The 19,690-nt window shown below is 44.7% G+C and overlaps 1 protein-coding gene across 1 annotated transcript in view; it reads right to left on the bottom strand.

Annotated features, from left to right (window-relative positions):
• The window catches only part of LOC137357063 (chromaffin granule amine transporter-like), a 40,724-nt gene extending 21,467 nt beyond the window's left edge, over positions 1-19,257 (bottom strand). Inside the window, exons 1-7 of the mRNA XM_068023047.1 lie at positions 19,182-19,257; positions 17,520-17,678; positions 10,658-11,012; positions 9,613-9,671; positions 9,067-9,150; positions 5,334-5,426; positions 4,853-4,942 (exon numbers count right to left, since the gene is read on the bottom strand). Coding sequence (XP_067879148.1) covers positions 4,853-4,942; positions 5,334-5,426; positions 9,067-9,150; positions 9,613-9,671; positions 10,658-11,012; positions 17,520-17,646 — 808 coding nt within the window. The 5' untranslated portion in view covers positions 17,647-17,678; positions 19,182-19,257. The remainder of the gene's footprint in view (positions 1-4,852; positions 4,943-5,333; positions 5,427-9,066; positions 9,151-9,612; positions 9,672-10,657; positions 11,013-17,519; positions 17,679-19,181) is intronic.
• Positions 19,258-19,690: the final 433 nt, after the last annotated feature.

Here is a 19,690-nt window from a genome sequence, read left to right as displayed (position 1 = left end):
GGGCGACGTTGGGTACGTTTATTTCCCCCTTTATCTAGAGGTTTGAACATCGTGTCCCTGTGAACATGGTCCATTTTCGATCTCCAGATAAAGCGAAAGATGGCTCGGTGCACGGCGCAGGACTAGGGTATGAGCCAGACCTGCACCACGTACAGTAACAACATGAGCACCTTGCACCTGATGACAAGGTTCTTACCTGGAATATCGAGGGAGATCGCTGCTCCCACATGCCCAGTTTCTGTTTTACCATGGCTACGCATTCTTTCCAGTTTTTGGCGCATGCTCCGGCCTCTCCGAACTATATCTCCAGCACCTTCAGGTCGTCTGACCTGACGGTGAAGGGAATAAAGGATCAGTCGGCCCAGTTCCCAAAAAACATGAAATAAAAACAGAAAGTGTTGGAAAAACTCAGCACGTCTGGCAGCATCTGTGAAGAGAGAAGCAGAGTTAACGTTTCAGGCTAGTGACCTTTCTTCAGTTCCGAAGAAGGATCACTCTCCTGAAACGTTAACTCTGCTTCTCTCTCCACAGATACTGCCAGACCTGCAGAGTTTTTCCAGCACTTTCTGTTTTTATTTCAGATTTCCAGCATCCGCAGTATTTTACTTTTATCCCAAAGAACATGGCCTTGCTCTTGCCGTGATTTACTTCGGCTCCTGAGGCCCGTTCGTCCTGGTCACAGATGCTAATCAGCCTGTGAACGGACAGTGGATCCGAGCAGAAGACGGCGACGTCATCCATGTACAGGGAGATTTTCATCTGAGCACCTCCGCTGCCTGGTATTGTCACCCTGCTAATGCCTGCATCCTTCCTGATGGACTCAGCAAAAGGTTCGATGCAGCAAACAAACAAGACAGGGGAGGGAGGACAGCCCTGCCTGACTCCAGATTTGATCGGGCAACTTTCTGATTCCCACCCATTGAGTGAGATTGCGCTAATTAATGTTTGTGCAGAGCAATTGGATCCAATTGCGTATTCTCTCCCCAAATCCCCTTATGGAGAGCATGTCCATCATGTAGTGTGCGATATTTTGTCAAAAGCCTTCTCCTGGTCCAGGCTGATGAGGCAGGTGTGCACCCCGCTGTTCTGTACAGAAGCGATCGTATCCCTGAGTAGCGCGAGGCTATCTGAGATCTTCCTGCCGGGTACAGTATAGGTGTGATCGGTGTGAATCAGCAACTCCAGAACAGACTTGACTTAACTGGCGATAACTTTGGACAGAATTTTGAGGTCCACATGGAGCAATGAGATGGGCCGGCAATTTCTGATTTCCTCCTTCTCCCCCTTCCGCTTGTGGATGAGAGTGATGATGCCTTTCCTCATGGATTCAGACATGATGCCAGCTAGAAGCATACTCTCGTACACTTCCAGCAGGCCTGGACTGATCCAGTCTCACAGAGTCGAATCCAGTTCAACCGGTAAGCCGTCACTTCCGGGAGTTTTACTCTTCTCTGACGGCCTTTGTCAGCCCATCCAGAGTGAGTGGTTTGTCCAGATTCTCCCGGGTACTGTCATCTAAGACCTCCGTGATAGATGACAGGAAGGTGTGGGAGGTCGTGCTGTCAGTGGGCTTCATGTCGTACAGCCCAGCATAAAAGGATTAGCTGATCTTTTGTATGTCTGACTGCGATGATCTTCCCGAGCCATCCTCTTCCTTCAGGCTGCTAATCACAGAGCTCTCTCTCGATACATTTTGGAAGGAGAAACGCGAGCACATCTCATCCTGCTCAACTGAGCAGACTCTGGACCGGAAGATGATCTTGGAGGCCTCCGCGGCAAGGAGCAAGGCCTACTGGCTCTTCACCTCTTGGAGATCCTCCTTGACCTCGACCCCCATCGATTGCAGCAGGAGCAGATTCTGCATTCTTTTCTGGAGTTAGGACATTTCCCTCTGTCCCTCTGTAGCTCTCTGAACACCTTTGAGGATGAAGAACCTCTTGATGCTCACCTTGATCGCTTCCACCAGTGCACCGGAGACTCAAAGAAGGGTTTCACAGATCTCCAACCTTTGTAATCCTTTTTGAGTTCCTCAATGTCCTCTGGGGTCAGCAGTTTTATGTTTAGCTTCCATGTCCCCCTGCTAACCCACCTGTCGTCCTGAAAGTGACACTTGACCAGTAGGAGGCAGTGGTCAGAGAAGAACACCAGATTGACTTCGGTGGATCTGACCGTGAATGCATGAGTTACAAACAGGAAGTCAATCCTGGAACGGACAGACCCCGTCTGGTCGTGACCAGGTGCATCGACGCTGTGATCCATCTGCAGGGTTGCTGAAGATGTCGTGCAGCTTGGCACCTTTTACTGTTTCCATCAGGAGTCTGGATGCGGTGTCCAGTTTGCTGTCGGCCATGTTGGATCATCCAGCTGCATCGATGATGCAGTTGAAGTCACCACCTAGAATGACCGGCCTGGACGTCGCCAGCAGCAGTGGGAGCTTCTGGAGGATGGTCAGCCGCTCGCTATTTTGAGCCGGGGCTTAACCTGAGCGGAACATTGTTGTTTGTTTCATCTGCTACGAGGAGGCGACCGCCCACCATCTCCTTAACTTTGGAGATGGTGAAGTTGACTCCACGCAGCAGGATACCCAGGCCGGAGGAACGGGAATCATTTCCCCCTGACTTGATCAGTGGCCCGTGGGACCACCATCACGACCATTGCCTGTAAGTGCTGAGGTATTCCACACTCCTGCAGAAGGCCTGCCCAAAACACTGCCTCAGTGACAAACGAGCAGCAGGTTGGCTTTGACCTTGGTGAGGTAAACCAAGGTCCATAGAGTACACTACATAGATTAGTGGACTTAACACTACGCACTGAAATTAGAAGTGATCTTTAACCTCTCTTAAAACTGGATATTGCTGACTGCTCCAGGGGTCATTACCAGTCCTTGGGTATGTTCCTGCATACCCATAGCATTTGCAAACTGTTGCTCAGTCATTAGGCTCAGAAAACTGTCCTGGTTACTCCTGGAGGGGTGACATCAGGATGGTCTTGTAGGTAGCGAGGTTTGGACTGACCTCTTTTCCCTCTGTTCCTTCTTGAGGACATTGCTGCTCCCGGCTTCCCAGAGCTGGGGTGTACTGGGTATCTCGCTGCATTCAGTGCTTTGGGGTTGGGGTGCAGTTGGCCCATCGCTGCTTCCCGTGCTACAGAGCTGGGGGGGCTTTCTCTTCCAGCTGCTTTGAGTTCTTCCGCTTCTTTTGCAGGTGCCGTCTTTCCTGTCCTTCCTCATCCAATGAAGAGCAGCTATTGTGGTCCGTCTCAGACATTAGCCTCCTCTGGTTTGGGTGATGTCCTGTACCTTTTTTTGGGTCTTTTTGTGGTTTACCTTTTGACCACTTGCCACTCACCCGGTTGTCCCTCTGCTGGCTCTTCCTCCATTGATTCTTTCTGATGAAGAGGAGCTTCCGGGCACAGTGTTGGTCTTTGGTGGCTTGCTGCAACTCCCTCCCCTTTCTTCTCCTTCTTAGACAGAATTTCCTCGCTGGGAGGAGGGTTTCTGGTCTCCTTCGCAGCACCAGGCACGTTCACCGTTCCTTCCTCCAGCTTTTCCTTGGTTGATGCTGCCTGTGTGTAATTGAGACAGTGTTTTGGGCTGGTCTTGTAGAGGTTCTCTGCCCCACCACATAGGTTGCAGCACTTATTCTGCTTGCAGTCCTTTGTCTGATGGCCTTCCTGCTTGCAATTCATGCAGACGACTGTGCTGCAGTTGGCCGCCACATAACCAGATTTGCTGCAGGTACAACAAACTCTGGGCTGCCCCAAGTAGAGCAAGAAGCGACAACTTCCCCCGATAGCGAAGCTGGAGGGAGGGTGGATGATGGCTCCATTGGCATCCACTTTCAAGGTTGCCTTGACCTGCCGCTTGCTGGTCCAAATCCCGAACAGGTCGTTGACCTCGGTGCGGCTCCCGGCCACCTCGACGTACCTGGCGAGGAAAGTGAGCACGTTCATGACAGGAACATGGGGGTTGTCGAGGCGGATGGTCACCACCTGGTTCCGTTGTGATGGCAGTGTACAGAGCAGCTCTGCCGTGAGGATAACAGCGGTGCCGAGTTTCCTCTCTCCTTGAAGACCTTAAGGAACTTCATGCACATCACGTTCTTGAACGACACGCCAAAATAGCCACTGCTGGGAAAGTCCTGCAGGTAGAAGATGTCCGCAGCTTCGAATCCACAGCATTCAAACAGGACTCGCTTAATGAAGAAGGTCTGGTCCATGGGTGCACATCCTTCATTGCCATCTGAACGGTGTTATACATCCCCTGGCCTGGAGCTCTGGTGTTGGTTGCAGCCAATTTTTGCTTGAAGCCTTCCCGGGACAGGCACTAAGACCCCAACCAACAGGAAAACAACAACCACAGTAGATCTCCAATTCCAAAGGGTGAAATGCTGAAAAATGGCAATAAAACCCCCTAAAAAACCCCACAAAAGCACCACCTACAGAATCAAGCTCCGCTGATCATCATCTCTCCCCTTCCAGGTGATCCAATTGGATCAGCGGATCATGGGTTTGCTCTGTGGTTGCCCACATGGTTACTTCCCAGAATCCTTGCTGGCACATCTGAGAAGAAGCACCTTTAATTGACAGTGGAAAGATCCCACAACTGAGGTAGTAGCTAGTTCAAGAACTAGATTGGCCCAGATTAAGCTGGATATCACTTCCTCGCTATCTTCAGCATTGGTGATGCACAGAATGGGGTGGCTGTATGATAGGGGGGAATGTACTATCTGCCTGATAATGCTATTAAATAGTTGATTCACATGAAATAGAGCATTTACTTGAGAGAACATTTTGTCCATAAAACTTTGCAGTAAACCGTGGTTCCTTTACAATTTAACAAAATTGTACCAACCTCCACTGAATAAGGACAAGGCTGCCAAAGTCAGAAAGGGAGCTGACTTTCCTATAAATTCATACATCACGCTTCCAAAAGGTGCTCCAACTGCAAGCAATGAAATAACTGAAATGAATCCACACTAAACAGATAAAGTACCATCTGCAAACATCAGTAGGCAGAGTAAAGGTTCTTCATTTCATCCTATTCAGCCTCTTGTGCTGCTCTGTCAAATGCTGAGAATTAGCATTTGGAAGGTGAATGAGCTTCTTGGCTTATCCTCCCTGCCTCTGTTCTGCACCTAAACTAAGCAGCTTGCTGAGATCAGGATCTCAAATTGTAGGGAAAACTCACGTCCTTTCTACTGAGCATCCTGACAAGGCAATCAGCTTGCTGGAGCAGACACAATTAAAGCAGATGCGAGAAACTTTGGTGCTTTTTGTCCCCACAAGTGTAGCAGAACATGGTTCAATGTAAGTGCAGTGTTCAAATTACTTACCAAGCACCCCCATCGCTATGCCTCCCAGTGCTATCCCCATGGCTTTGCCTCTTTCATTGTCATGGGTATAATGACTGGCTAGCAATCCCAAACCTGCAGAGGAAGAAATCGCCCAACAATCGTTAAGCCTTCAAGAGAAAAACTGAAACTTCACCTCATAGATTGCATTCGGCTTTAAGTCATCCATTGGCTGTCTGCCCACTTTACTGTTGCTTCGAGTTTCAGTGAGCCTTTCACCATTACAGTGTCACATTTGGAATTCCTGACCAGCCTCCATCAGGAGCTCAGTGGTCTGAGCTATTTGGCTTCTCTTCATTGTTTGACTGAGTTTATTGACACTCTCTCTTAAATCTACTGCAGTTAATTCTTGCAGAAGCAGGGAGATGTGAAGGTATATTACGCTCAGTAAATCCCACACTCACCCACTCATTCTTCCATTCTATTCAGCCCTTCTTACTGATCCTCCATTCTCCCGACTCCTGTCCTATTGATTCCCTCCCATCATCTTTAAGATGTGTACTCCTAGGCCCTCCCTAAAGCTGTAACTTCATTCTTCTTATTCAAACTTCATTTTTCCTTATCTTTGTAAATTTCCTCACTCATTCTATTCCTAAGAATGGTGACTCTCTCCTAATCATGTAACCATTGCTCTATTACCCTCACATTGGTCTTTGTAAAATTCGGGAAGTTAATGTCAAATCTGAAATTATACGTCACTTTGAAAGTTCTGGCCTAATCCATGATTGTCAGTATGGTTGAAGACTGGCTGTTGCACTGTGATTATCTTGTCTCACCTCCAGAATTCTGCTCTTGACAATTTTGATGATGTCATTGCATTGGACATATCTGCTCTTCTAAACTTTGCCTCCCTCTAAAGTTATGTTCATGGCTCTCTTGTTTCCTCTAATTGTTGTGTGTGTGGTGTTTGATGCCCCATCCTCTAACTTGTTGTTTTCTTTCTCTTAGTGATTCCCCACGACTCTTTTCTCACAACCGCTCTTGCGCTTCAGTAACTCATTTACTCAACATCCAACTATGTCCACTATTTTGCTGATAACGCAGCTCTACATTGCATGCTTTCAATGCTTGCAATCTATAGTCTTCTTGAAATACAATGCCAGTTTGGTAATAAAAGATTTCTTTCAATACTTGAAAGACACAGATTCTTCAAAACTCTTGTAAGTGTAAACAAAAGCCCCTTATCTTCATTGGCTCCATCTTTGTTCCTCCTTAATCTATTGACATCCTTGCTTCTCGCCCACCCCGACCTCACGTGGATCCCTCACTTCTAAAGTTGTCTCCAAGAAGTTTGATTTTCCCTTTCGCACCAAACAATTCTGGTCTTCTCAGAACTCATGTCTCTCTGTAAAGCTCAAGATTTCAATTCTGTTCCTATGTCTGGGATGCTCTTCAACAATCTTGCTCATATCTTTGACAGAAACAAACAAGCTAGGCAGTCATTCAGTCATTTAATTCTTTCTCTTAGTCACAACTTTATTTATACAGCTATGCCCAATGCTTCTCTGAAGTTTTCTCTTGTGTTCCTTCTGCCCCATATACTGCGCCCTGCAAGCTATTCCTCCTCGCTATCGGATGGAAGCAGATTCAATAATAACTTCCAAAAGGCAATTTGATAAATATTTGTAAAGGAAAAAATTGTGAGGCTATGTGGAAGGAGCGTGGCAGTGGGACTAATTGCTCTTTCCAAGAGCTGTCACAGACACGATGAGCTGAATGGCCACCTTCAGTCAGTGCTATATCATTCTATGGTTGTATGGTCTCCCTATTATGTTGAGATCAAGCCTCATTCTGTCGTCTGCTACTCTAATTTACTCTCTCCCAAGACGTCAAAATCTTTACATTCCTCAGTCTTCACTTCTTCCGATAATCTCTTTGAAAACTCAAGGTCACTATCACCCAATCTCTGCTCTCTGATGGACTTCATTTTCTCTTCTGTCCTATTACTCGTGTCCTGCACTTGGCCCTTCACCTGGGACTTTTCATAGAAACATAGAAAATAGGAGCAGGAGTAGGATTCATTCTGATCATGGCTGATCATCCAACTCTGTTCTGGCTTTCGCCCCGTACCCTTTGATCCCTTTTGACCCAAGAGCTATATCTAACTCCTTTTTGAAAACATACAATGTTTTGGCCTCAACTGCTTTCTGTGGTAGCGTATTCTACAGGCTCACCACTCTCTGGGTGAAGAAATTTCTCCTCATCTCAGTCCTAAAAGGTTTTCCCTGTATCCTTCGACTATAATCTCTGGTTCTGGACTCCCCCACCATCAGGAACATTCTTACTGCATCTACCCTGTCAAGTCCTATTAGAATTTCATAGGTTTCTATGAGATCCCCCTTCACTCTTCTGAACTCCAGCGAATATAATCCTAACCGACTCAATCTCTCCTCATAAGTCAGTCCCGCCATACCAGGAATCAGCCTGGTAAACCTTTGCTGCACTCCCTCCATAGCAAGAGCATCCTTCCTCAGATAAGGAGACCAAAACCGCACACAATATTCCAGGTGCGGCCTCACCAAGGCCCTGTATAATTGCAGCAAGACAAACCCTTCTGTACTCGAATCCTCTTGCTATGAAGACCAACATACCATTTAACTTTTTTACCGCCTGTTGCACCTACACGCTTACCTTCAGCGACTGGTGTACGAGAACACCCAGGTCTCGTTGCATATTCCCCTCTCTCGGTTTATAGCTGTTCAGATAATAATCTGCCTTCCTGTTTTTGCTACCAAAGTGGATAAGCTCACATTTATCCACATTATACTTCATCTGCCATGCATTAGCCCACTCACTCAACTTGTCCAAATCACCCTGAAGCCTCTCTGCATCCTCCTCACAACTCATTCTCCCACCCAGTTTTGTGTCATCTGCAAATTTGGAGATATTACATTTATTTCCCTCATCTAAATCATTAATGTATATTGTGAATAGCTGGGGTCCTAGCACCGATCCCTGTGGTACCCCACTAGTTACTGCCTGCCATTCGGAAAAAGAGCCACTTATCCCTACTCTTTGTTTCCTGTCTTTTAAACAATTTTCTATCCATCGCAATACACTACCCCCAATCCCATGCGCTTTAATTTTACACACTAATCTCTTACGTGGGACTTTGTCGACAGCCTTCTGAAAGTTCAAATAAACCACATCCACTGGCTCCCCCTCATCAACCCTACTAGTTACATCCTCGAAGAATTCTAGTAGATCGGTCTCTGTCCGATTCTACCACTCTTCTCCAAGTGCTCTGCTATAAAATCTTTGATAATGGACTCTAGAATTTTCCCCACTTCCGACGTCAGGCTCACTGGTCTATAATTCCCTGCTTTCTCTCTACCTCCCTTTTTAAATAGTGGGGTTACATTAGCTACCCTCCAATCTGTAGGAACTGTTCCAGAGTCTATAGAATCTTGGACGATGACCACCAATGCATCCACTATTTCTCGAGCCACTTCCTTAAGTACTCTGCGATGCAGACCATCAGGCCCTGGGGATTTATCGGCCTTCAATCCCATCAATTTCCCCAACACCATTTCTCTACTAATACTGGTTTCTTTCAGTTCCTCTCTCTCACTAAACCCTATGTACCCCAACATTTCTGGTGTGATATTTGTGTCCTCCTTTGTGAAGACAGATCCAAAGTATGCATTTAGTTGGTCAGCCATTTCTTTATTCCCCAAAATAAATTCCCCTATTTCTCAATACCTAAAAGAAATACCTGCTACCGAGGAACACGATGAGCCAATTCCTTGTAGAGCTCGAGCAACAAATAGCCAGGCGTAGGTGTTCGAAAAAGCAAACACTGTCAACAAGTAGAGAGGAAAATGAAATGAATGTAACTGAGCTTTCCAAAAAAATTGCATTCTTTCACATGAAGGAAGGATACAGTTCATCCATTCAGTGAGAAGAACCCCATAACCCATGAATGGAAGCATTCTTCTGTTTCCCTGCCCCTCCACTCTCCTCACCCTCCCTTGTTCTATTAATCCACTTAATTATTTATTCATCAGGAACTATGCTAGTCACAGCGCTCCTCTTGGAACTGCTACTATTAACTGCCCAATTTCTCCAATTATTCAGTCAATTCATTAGCTCGTCTGCGACATTCTCCTTTACCTCAAGATCTTGCACTTTGGTCACAAGCCTGTTATTCAGCATCTTTACCAGTGCTTTCTGAAAGTGAGTTCTAGAACATGCATCATCATCCAGTAGTGTCCCGTGCATAATTGCGAATGCAATATCATGTAATTAAAACTCAACTCACTTATTGTTGACAGAAACAGTATCACAAAACCAATGAACATTGGAGGATGATATCCTATCCTGAAAGAAAGAAAAAAAAACTTAAGACAGAGTGATATGAGCTGGAGTATTCAGGAATATCAACATTGCTTCCTAAACTGAATATCCTCCTGGCCTTTAGATATCTAAAAGTCTAAATATTGTTTATGATATCTTTTAATATGAAGGCAACACCTTGCTACATTTCAACAACATCACTACTGCAATGAAGGCAGAGCATTCAGACTGCTACTACATTGACTGGGTAAACTGGTCAGTTTATTTATCAGTGGAGGCCCTTTAAATTTCAGACCATGTAAAGAAGACAGGTTTGTGATTCAAGTTCTAGAAATGAACTGGTATAACTGGTGTCAGTTGTTAAGGAAAATGAAGTTATTTCCTGTCCTTCCTTTGACTTTCAAGCTCACCTATTCCTCTGGTTTAAAGTCAAAGCAAATTGCTGTCATGCTGCCTCCACAGCTTGAGGGAGGAGCTGAAGCACTTTTTATCTTTCCTTCAGCCTCGAATTAGTTGAGAAAAGGACGACATAAATTGCAATCAGACAAAGAACCCACGGTTCTTCTGCTGAAAGCCCTATCCAGCAATTCCAGAAGCACAGGTGCAACTTACCTATACCAGGAATTCTCTACTGTGACAATGAGCAGGAATTGTTTACCGGAGTTCTCCACAAAGGGAATCCCTCCCGGGTCTCCCCACTGCAGGCATCGTTCCCCCAGCCAAGAGCCCAGTTGGAAGCACACCCCAACCTTTGACATTGCCCATTCTGTTATGGCTCGCAGGAGACAAGATTCAGCCATAGATTCTGTGCTGCTTTAGGCCATGGCTGGTGATCTGTTGTGTGGGAAACTGAGAGCTCAAGCCTAATTTCCAGGGTCCATGCTGCAGCACACTGGGGCACCACTATCTGGCAATGGGACGCTAGTGCTCTGTGCAGCTCCGTGTCCAGTTTTTATGCCAGAATTTACACAGATTCAGTTACTTGCTTGTGCAAAGGCTTTTTCATTTACCTGTTGGTCAGTGGCCCGACCATTGGATTCACCAGGAGCTGCACAATGGCTTTTGAAGCAAATAACAAGCCAACGCGAACATTTTCCTCTGCAAAAAATGATTCATTCCTGCTGCAGTGGGTGCTTCCTGTGACCGGCGTCAAGCCTAGAATGGCAGCTTCTGTAGTGTTTCTCCATTCAAACTCTTCAGTCTTGTTCTCAGCTCCTGTAGTGTTCTCAATCATAAGATCCCCACCACTGGAATACAGGAGGTCAGGGGAGGGGGTGGCAGGCAGTGCTGGAGGCTGCTCTGGTGATGTTGAGCTATTTATTTCTGCAAGATGGTTCTCGTACAAGTAACTGGGGATGATGGGTACTGAAAAAGAAAAGCGATCGTTGTTGTTGACCAGCGATTGATATCCCATGAGCTGAAGAATAAAATGATATGGTGTACTTTTATCCTCTCCCTCTGTGGCCATTGTGGACTCAATGATAGCATGTGAGATAATGGTTCAGCTCTCTGAAGCCTTGGAATAGAGCCTTAACTAAGGGTAATGGCTCTTTGTAACAACTGTGAGCTATCATTTGGAGATGTTTGCCTTGAGAGATATCTAAACGTATCACCTCTTTACATTACTTAGAGATAAGATGTTGAAGGGGGGGGGGGGGTGGGGGTAGGGTACAGCCCAATAATGTAAAGTGTTGTTCTGTTAACATGCCGCCATACAAGTGGGAGACTACAGATTCGAACCATAGTTTCCAATGTAGTTTCTTTCGACTTTCAAGTTGGTCGAGTAGATACCAAGCCAAATTCCCTGAGGAAAAACTGTACAGCATGTCAACCTGGACCTTCTAAATGTGGCTCCGAATGGCTACTGTTGGAGGCCTGGGAGCAAATTGCCCAGCTGCCCTCTTGGCTGGGACTTGGGGGGATATAATGAGCAGGAGTAGAGGAGGAGAAAGAAGAGCTTGTTTACTATTGGTTGTACTGTGAGGGTCTGGATCATCTCTCACTCTTCTCACCAGTTCAACAGACCACCTGGTGCAGTTGCCAGATTGTAAAAGTGGTTCAAAAGATTGTAGATTTCAATCAAGAGCACATCAAAGATTGAGAGCATAGTGGCAGTGTTGGAGGAGTAATGGGACTGGTTCTTTCGTGTAAAGTTAGCACTTGACTAAGACGTCATCCAGTCCTCTGTTTATGGAGGACTTGTTCTTCCCAGTACTACAGGAATGAAAGAGAACAAGTTGTAATGATAGCTGTTGCTGAGCTTCAGAAATTTTTTTTTTCATATTCATTCACGGAATGTGGGCGGCGCTGGCCAGGCCAGCATTTATTGCCCATCCCTAATTGAAAAGGTGGCGGTGAGCTACCTTCTTGAACTATTGCAGTCTATGTGGGGTAGGTGCACCCACAGTGCTATTCGGAAGGGAGTTCCTTTTTATTGACTTCGTAGCGGTTAGATACAACTGAGTGGCTTGCTAGGCCATTTCAGAGGTCATGTAAGAGTCAACCACATTGCTGTGGATCTGGAGTCACATGTAGGCCAGACCAGGTAAGGACAGCAGATTTCCTTCCCTGAAGGACATTAGTGAATCAAATGGGTTTTTACAACAATCGACATTGGTGTCATGGCCATCATTAGACTAGTTTTTAATTCCAGATTTATTAATTGAATTCCAATTTCACCTTCTGCTTTAGTGGGATTTGAACCCATGTCCCCAGAGCAATTCCCTGGGTCCCTGGGTTACTCGTCCAATGATAATGCCACCGCCTCCCCTAATTCGTGGAATATTGTGTGTAGTTTTGGTCTCCTTATCTGAGGAAGGCTGTTCTTGCTATCGAGGGAGTGCAGCCAAGGTTTACCAGACTGATTCCTGGGATGGCGGGTCTGACGTATGAGGAGAGATTGAGTCGGTTAGGATTATATTCGCTGGAGTTCAGAAGAGTGAGGAGGGATCTCATAGAAACCTATAAAATTCTAACAGGGCCGAAGGGCCTGTTTCAGTGCTGCATCTCTCTATGACTTGACAGGGTAGATGCAGGAAGGGTGTTCCCGATGGTTGGGGAGGCAAGAACCAGGGGTCATAGTCTAAGGATACAGAGTAAACCTTTCAGGACTGAGATGAGGAGAAATTTCTTCACCCAGAGAGTGGTGAGCCTGTGGAATTCGCTACCACAGAAAGCAGTTGAGGCCAAAACATTGTACGTTTTCAAAAATGAGTTAAATATAGCTCTTGGGTTAAAGGGATCGAAGGGTATGGGGCGAAAGAGGGAACAGGTTACTGAGTTGGATGATCAGCCATGATCATAATGAATGGCGGAGCAGGCTCGAAGGGCCGAATGGCCTACTCCTGCTCCTATTTTCTATGTTTCTATGTCTACTGCCAAATTTGCCAGCATGATGTCATTTGAATTATTTTGTCTCCGTTTCTCTGCCAGCAGCCAACCAGAATGAGAGGCTAGCTGGCTATTGGTCATGAAGGCCCGCAGCACAAGGCAGCAGATAGGAGAGAGGGAGGGGGATGTTAGATATCGCGGGTTCAGATTGCGGATCTGATTTGTCAGTGTGCTCGGGCTTGGTCCTTTAAGTAAATGAGAACCTTATTCCTCGGTGCATAAGAGGCTTGTGCTCATTAATGTGTGAGCAAATCCAGCTCCTCAGTGTGTGAGAAGCTGAACCCCTCAGTGTGAGACACATGACTCCTCATTGTGTGAGAAACTCAACATCTCAGTGTACGAGAAGCTTGACCCCTCGGTGTGTGAGAAGCTCGACAACTCAGTGTGTGACACTTGACCTCTCAGTGTGAGAAATCCTACCCCTCACTTTGTGAGAAACTCGACCCCTCAGTGTGGGAGACACTTGCCCTCTTTGTGTGAGAAATCCAACTGTTCGGTGTGTGAGAACCTTGATCCCTCAATGTGTGAGAAACATGACCCCTCATTGTGTAAGTGACACTCAACCTCTCACTGTAAGAAATCCAACTGTTCAGTCTGTGAGAAACACGACCCCTCAGTGTATGGGACACTTGACCTCACAGTGTGAGAAATCTGATCATTCAGTGTGTGAGAAACTCAGTGTGAGAAATTATCCCCCGCTATGTGTGAGAAATCTGACCGTTCGGTGTGTGAGAAGCTTGATCCCTCAGTGTGTGAGAAACTTGACCTGTCAGTGTGAGAAAGCTGATCGTCAATGTGTGAGAAACTTGACGACTCTGTGAGAAACTCGACGATTCAGTGTGTGAGAAACTCGACACCTCAGTCTGCGAGAAGCTTCACCCTTCAGTGTGTGAGAAGCTCGATCCCTTCAGGCTGTGAGAAGCTCAACAACTCAGGTAGGAAGTCACTTGTGGGAGTAGTTTTTAGGCCCCCTCACAGTAACCACACTGTAGGACGGGGTATACAGGAAGAAATAATGGGGCTTGTGAGACAGGTACAGCGATAATTATGGGTGATTTTAATTCCAGATAGATTGGCAAATCAGTTTGGCAAAGGTAGTCTGGAAGATGAGTTCATGGAGTGTTTTCGGGACAGTTTCTCAGAGCAACACATTCTCGAGCCAACCAGAGAGCAGGCTACTCTAGATCTGGTAATGTGTAACAAAACAGGATTAATTAATGACTTCATAGTAAGGGCATCCCTAGGTAGCAGTGATCACAATATAATTGAATTTTGTACTCAGTTTGAGGGTGTGAAGAGTGGATCTAAAACGAGTGTTTTAAACTTAAATAAGGGTAATCATGAGGGCTTGAAGACAGAGCTGGCTAAAGTAAACTGGGAAATTAGGTTAAGGGATAAGTCAGTAGAGATGCAGTGGCAGACATTTCAGGACATATTGTAACCCTCACAAAAAATACGTTCCAGTGAGAAAGAAAGATTCTTGGGGAAAGACGCACCACCGTGGCTAACTAAGGAAGTTAAAGAGAGTATCAAATTGAAAGAAAAAGCGTACAATTCAGCGAAGAGCAGTGGCAGGTCAGAAGATTGGACAGAATATAAAAAACAGCAAAGAATGACTAAAAGAATAATGAGAGAGAAATTAGAGTGTAAGAGAAAGCTATCTAGAAATATAAAAACGGATAGTAGGAGTTTCTACAGGTATTTAAAAAGGAAAAGAGTAAGTAAAGTGAGATTTGGTCCTCTAGAGAGTGCGTCTGGGGAGTTAATAATGGAAAATAAGGAAATGGAGGAATTGAACAGATTTTTTGCATCTTTCTTAACTGTAGAGGATACAGCTAACATCCCAGAAATAATAGTGAATCAAGAGTTGGAAGGAGAAACTTAAAACAATGACCATCACCAAGGAAAGGGTACAGAGAAAATGATTAGAACTCAAAGCTGACAAATCCCAGGTCCTGATGGACTTCATCCTGGCATCTTAAAAGAAGTAGCTGCTGAGATAGTGGATGCATTGATTTTAATTTTCAAAAATTCCTTAGTTTCTGGAAAGGTGCCATCAGATTGGAAAGTACCGAATGTAATTCCTCTATTCAAGAAAGGAGGAAGATAGAAAGCAGGAAACTATAGGCCAGTTAGCTTAACATCTGTCATAGGGAAAATGCTGGAATCTATTATTAAGGAGCTTATAGCAGATAATTTCTAAAATCTCAGTGCAATCAGGCAGAGTCAACATGGTTTTGTGAAAGGGAAATTATGATATTGACTAATTTATTAGAGTTCCTTGAGGAAGTAACAAGCAACGTTGATGAAGGGGAACCTGTGGATGTGGTATACTTGGATATCCAGAAGGCATTTGACAAGGTGCCACATCAAAGGTTACTAAACAAAATAAGAGCCCATGGTATGGGGCATAATGTATTAGCATGGAGAGAGGATTGGTTAGCTAACAGGAAACAGAGAGTCGGCATAAATGGGTCGTTCTTTTGGTTGGCAAGCTGTAACTAGTGAGTGCCACAGGGATCAGTGCTGGGACCTCAACTATTTAGAATTTATATCAATGACTTGGATGAAGGGACCGAATGTATGGTTGCTAAATTTGCTGATGGTACAAAGATAGGTAGGAGAGTAAGCTGTGAAGAGGACATAAGGAGGCTGCAAAGGGATATAGATAGGTTAAGTGAATGGGCAAAGATTTGGCAGATGAAGAATAATGTGGGAAAGCGTGAACTTGTCCATTTTGGCCAGAAGAATAGAAAAACAACATATTATTTAAATGGAGAGAGGTTGTGGAACTCTGAGGTACAGAGGGATCTGGCTGTCCGAGTACACGAAACACAAAGTTAGTATGCAGTTATAGCACGTGATTAAGAAGGCAAATGCAATGTTTTTGTTTATTGCAAGGGGAATGGAATATAAAAGTAGAGATGTTTTGCTACAGTTATACAGGACATTGGTGAGACCACATCTCGAGTATTATATACAGTTTTGGTCTCCTTATTTAAGAAAGGATATAATTGCATTGGAAGCAGTTCAGAGAAGGTTCACTTGACTGATTCCTGGGATGAGCGGGTTATCTTATGAGGAAAGGTTGGACAGGTTGAGTCTGTTTTCATTGGAGTTAGAAAGATGGAGGTGATCTTATCGAAACATAAGATCATGAGGGGATTTGAAAGGGTGGATGTTGAAAGGATGTTTCGCCTTGTGGGACAGACTAAAACTAGGGGGCACAGTTTAAAAATAAGGGGTTTCCCATTTAGGACAAAGCTGATGAGAATTTTTTTTCTCTCAGAGGGTCGTGAGTCTGTGGAACAGACAGTGGAGTCATTGAATGTTTTGAAGCAATAGGTAGACAGATTATTGACAAACAAGGGAGTCAAAGGGTATTGGGAGTAGGCAGGAAAGTAGAGTTGACTCCACAAACAGATCAGCCATAATCTTAGAGCATGGCAGTGCAGGCTCAAGGGGCCAAATAGCCTATTCCCGCTCCTAAGTTTGTATGTTCGTATGTATGTTCATATGTTTAATGACTTAGTGTGTGAGAAACTTGACCCCTCAGTGTGTGAGAAACTCAATTCATTAGTTTGTGAGAAACTCGACCTCTCACTGTGTGAGAAACATGACCTCAGTGTGATAAATCCGACGCATTAATGTGTGATACTCAACACTCAGTGTGTGAAACTTGATTTCTCATTGTGAGAAAAGTAACCCCTCAGTGTGTGAGAAACTCGACCCCCTCAGTGTGAGAAATTCTACCCTTCAGTGTGTCAGAAGCGCGACACCTCAATGTGTGAGAAACTTGACCTCTCAGTGTGACAAATCCAACTGTTCTTTGTGTGAGAAGATTGATCCCTCAGTTTGTGAGAAACTCGACCCCTCAATGTCTCAGAAGCTCAAACCCTCAGGGTATGAGACACTTGATCTCTCAATGTGTGACAAACACGACCCCTCAGTGTGTGAAAGACACTCGACCTCTCAGTGTGAGAAACCCGACTGTTGAGTATGTGAGAAGCTTGATCCCTCAGTGTGTGACAAACACAACCTGTCAGTGTGTGAGAGACACTCAACCCCTCAGTGTGAGAAGTCTGACCTCTCAGTATGTGAGAGGCCCAAAATCTCAATGTCTAAGAAACTTAACCCCACAGTATGTGAGATACTCAACCCCTCACTGTGAGAAATCCTATCCTTCAATGTATGAGAAGCTGAACCCCTCAGTATGTAAAACACTCAACCCCTCAGTATGTGAGAAGCTCGACCCTTCAATGTATGAGGCACTTGGTCCCTCGTTGTGAAAAATCCGACCCCTGAGTGTATGAGAAACACAACCTCTCAGTATGTGCGAAGCTTGGCCCCACAGTGCGTTAGAAGCTCAGGCCTGCCAGTCTTTGAGAGCCTCAGCCCTTCAAATATTGTTCCCATATTCTTCCTAAAGGGCAGAATGTTCTTGAATTGACCATCGCCAGGTAATATTAAGCTTGAACTTACCAATGACAGTGAGCAGAGCATAGTCCAGAAAGAGTGCAATATAAACAATGACTAGCACCATTGTCCTGGACTGCCTTGCCTTCTTCAGCCATTGCCATGCTCTGCACTCCTTTACCCATGTCACCATTTTGGTCCCGGGCGAGTAGCACTCTTGTCGACCTGAAACAACTCGACACATTGATCATCAGATGCCTTGCCCCTAATTAGCAGTATTAAATACCAAAGGCTAATGATGGTTATTGAGGAGAATCTAAACTGAAATAATCAGAAAGTCAAGCTGCTCTCTTACGCAGCTGAAACTGTCACACCCCCACATCTGACAGAAACCTGCATACAGATTCAAGTGGTGACTGGGATTCTGGTGTAGATTTTTGGAAATAGCCCATCATTCCAAACCGAGAGTTAAAATAATTCTCAAAACATTTTGTTTCCACTTGCACAATGGGTAGACTCAGCCTCTTGCTGTGGTGTAATTTCTGTTGTTCTGTTTTGTGTAAACAGAATCAATATTGCAGGTAACGAAGGATAGTGGGAGAAGCCTTCTGACTGAGGCAAGAGTAATACAAACTGAGACAAGCTAACACAATGACGTTACAGGAATAATATGACATGATCTTTGATTTCCAAGTCTAAGGGCCCAATAAACATGGAGCTGAATGTTGAATTCAGCTACTGCTTCATGAGTGTGAAGACAAGAAACTCATAATCTGTGTGAGCTGTGACCTCAGGGATGCTGCTTCAACTGGCTCTTAGTGGCCAGTTCCTCAGACATGTCCAGCATCAGCTCTCTTCACTTTGCAGTCTTAATTGGGAGCTCATAAAATCCTCACCTCCTGTTTGGACAGTCAACAGAAAATACTTGGGATTTAAGGATGTTTTCCTGAAATAAATGCTATTACTTGAATACGAATTGGATGGGCATTTAAAGGTTTTAGAAAACCCAATTCACCTGGTTGTGACCTCTCCCCACCTCCCGCACATGCTGTGGAATTGATAAGTTGCACTATCAGAATAATGAGGTAAATTGGAAGAGTGAATGAAATGGAGACAGACAAAGTAGAAATGGGAGACTGAAATATTAGAGAACACAAAAAATAAGAGTACTGACCATAAAAAATGACGTTTTCAATTTTATGAAATATTTTTATCTGTTTGTAAAGTTGAAATCTAAAGGAGAAGCAAAGAATCCAACAGCACTTGGCCCATCGTGACAATGCCAGCTCCTTGAAGAGCTACCCATTAATCCCACTCCCCTACTCCTCCAAAACCCTGCTAATTTTTCCTTAGCAATTATTTATCAACTCACTTTTGAAAGTTACGATTGAATCTGCTTCCAAAACTCTTTCAGACAGTGCATTCCAGATTATACCACTCACTGTGTAAAAAGTGTCTCCCCATCTTCCCGTGGTTATTTTGCCAGTTATCTTAAATCTCTGTCCTCTGGTTACCGATTCTCTTGGTAGTGGAATCAGTTCCTCTTTCCCTACTCTATATTGTAATTTTGAACAACTCCATTAAATATCTCCTGAGTGTGCACAGGATAAATTTAAAGCTGACCATCCAATCATCACTGTTTGTACATCTATAATACACTTCACTATTTTTCTTATTTAAGTTCTGGAACAAAACAGTGTTTGTATTATTTAACAATCTTGCGCTTACCTTCCCCAACGTGCTGTGCTGTGCTCCTGGAGGTATCAGAGTGCTGTCCAGTATGGTGTGTGCTGCTTTAGCTGCAGATGGATATAAAGAGAAACGTTTTTTGTGAGTAGAACGTAGTAAAAGATCCCAAACAAAATGTAGCCTGCATAGTCCCTACTTCTCTGCGTCAGTTCAGGAGGAAATGAATCAGGTACAGGGCTTCGTTTGTTCAGAACAAGCAGAGTTTAATATTGCTGTGATTTGTTTGCTCGAGATAATCTCTGTTCAAACCTATTCACCTTGTCTCTGTAGTTTGGTAATTTGGTTCTTTGAGGGCTGAAGCATTCAGAGCAGACAATTGTTGAAATCTTACAATTCTCTTCATTAATTCAGACAGTTACAGTTGTATACTTTGTAGAAAATAAACATTGAATATGATAGAAGAAAGAAGATTGAATGACACACAGCTAATAGACTGCATCTTTCGTGGCAAGGATGCGAGGGAGGCTGTAATTTTGGTTCATACCAAG

Source organism: Heterodontus francisci, chromosome 47 (assembly GCF_036365525.1).
Source record: "Heterodontus francisci isolate sHetFra1 chromosome 47, sHetFra1.hap1, whole genome shotgun sequence".
Lineage (NCBI taxonomy): Eukaryota > Metazoa > Chordata > Chondrichthyes > Heterodontiformes > Heterodontidae > Heterodontus > Heterodontus francisci.
The sequence above is the reverse complement of the archived record's forward strand: the minus strand, read 5'-3'. Positions and strand labels throughout refer to the sequence as shown.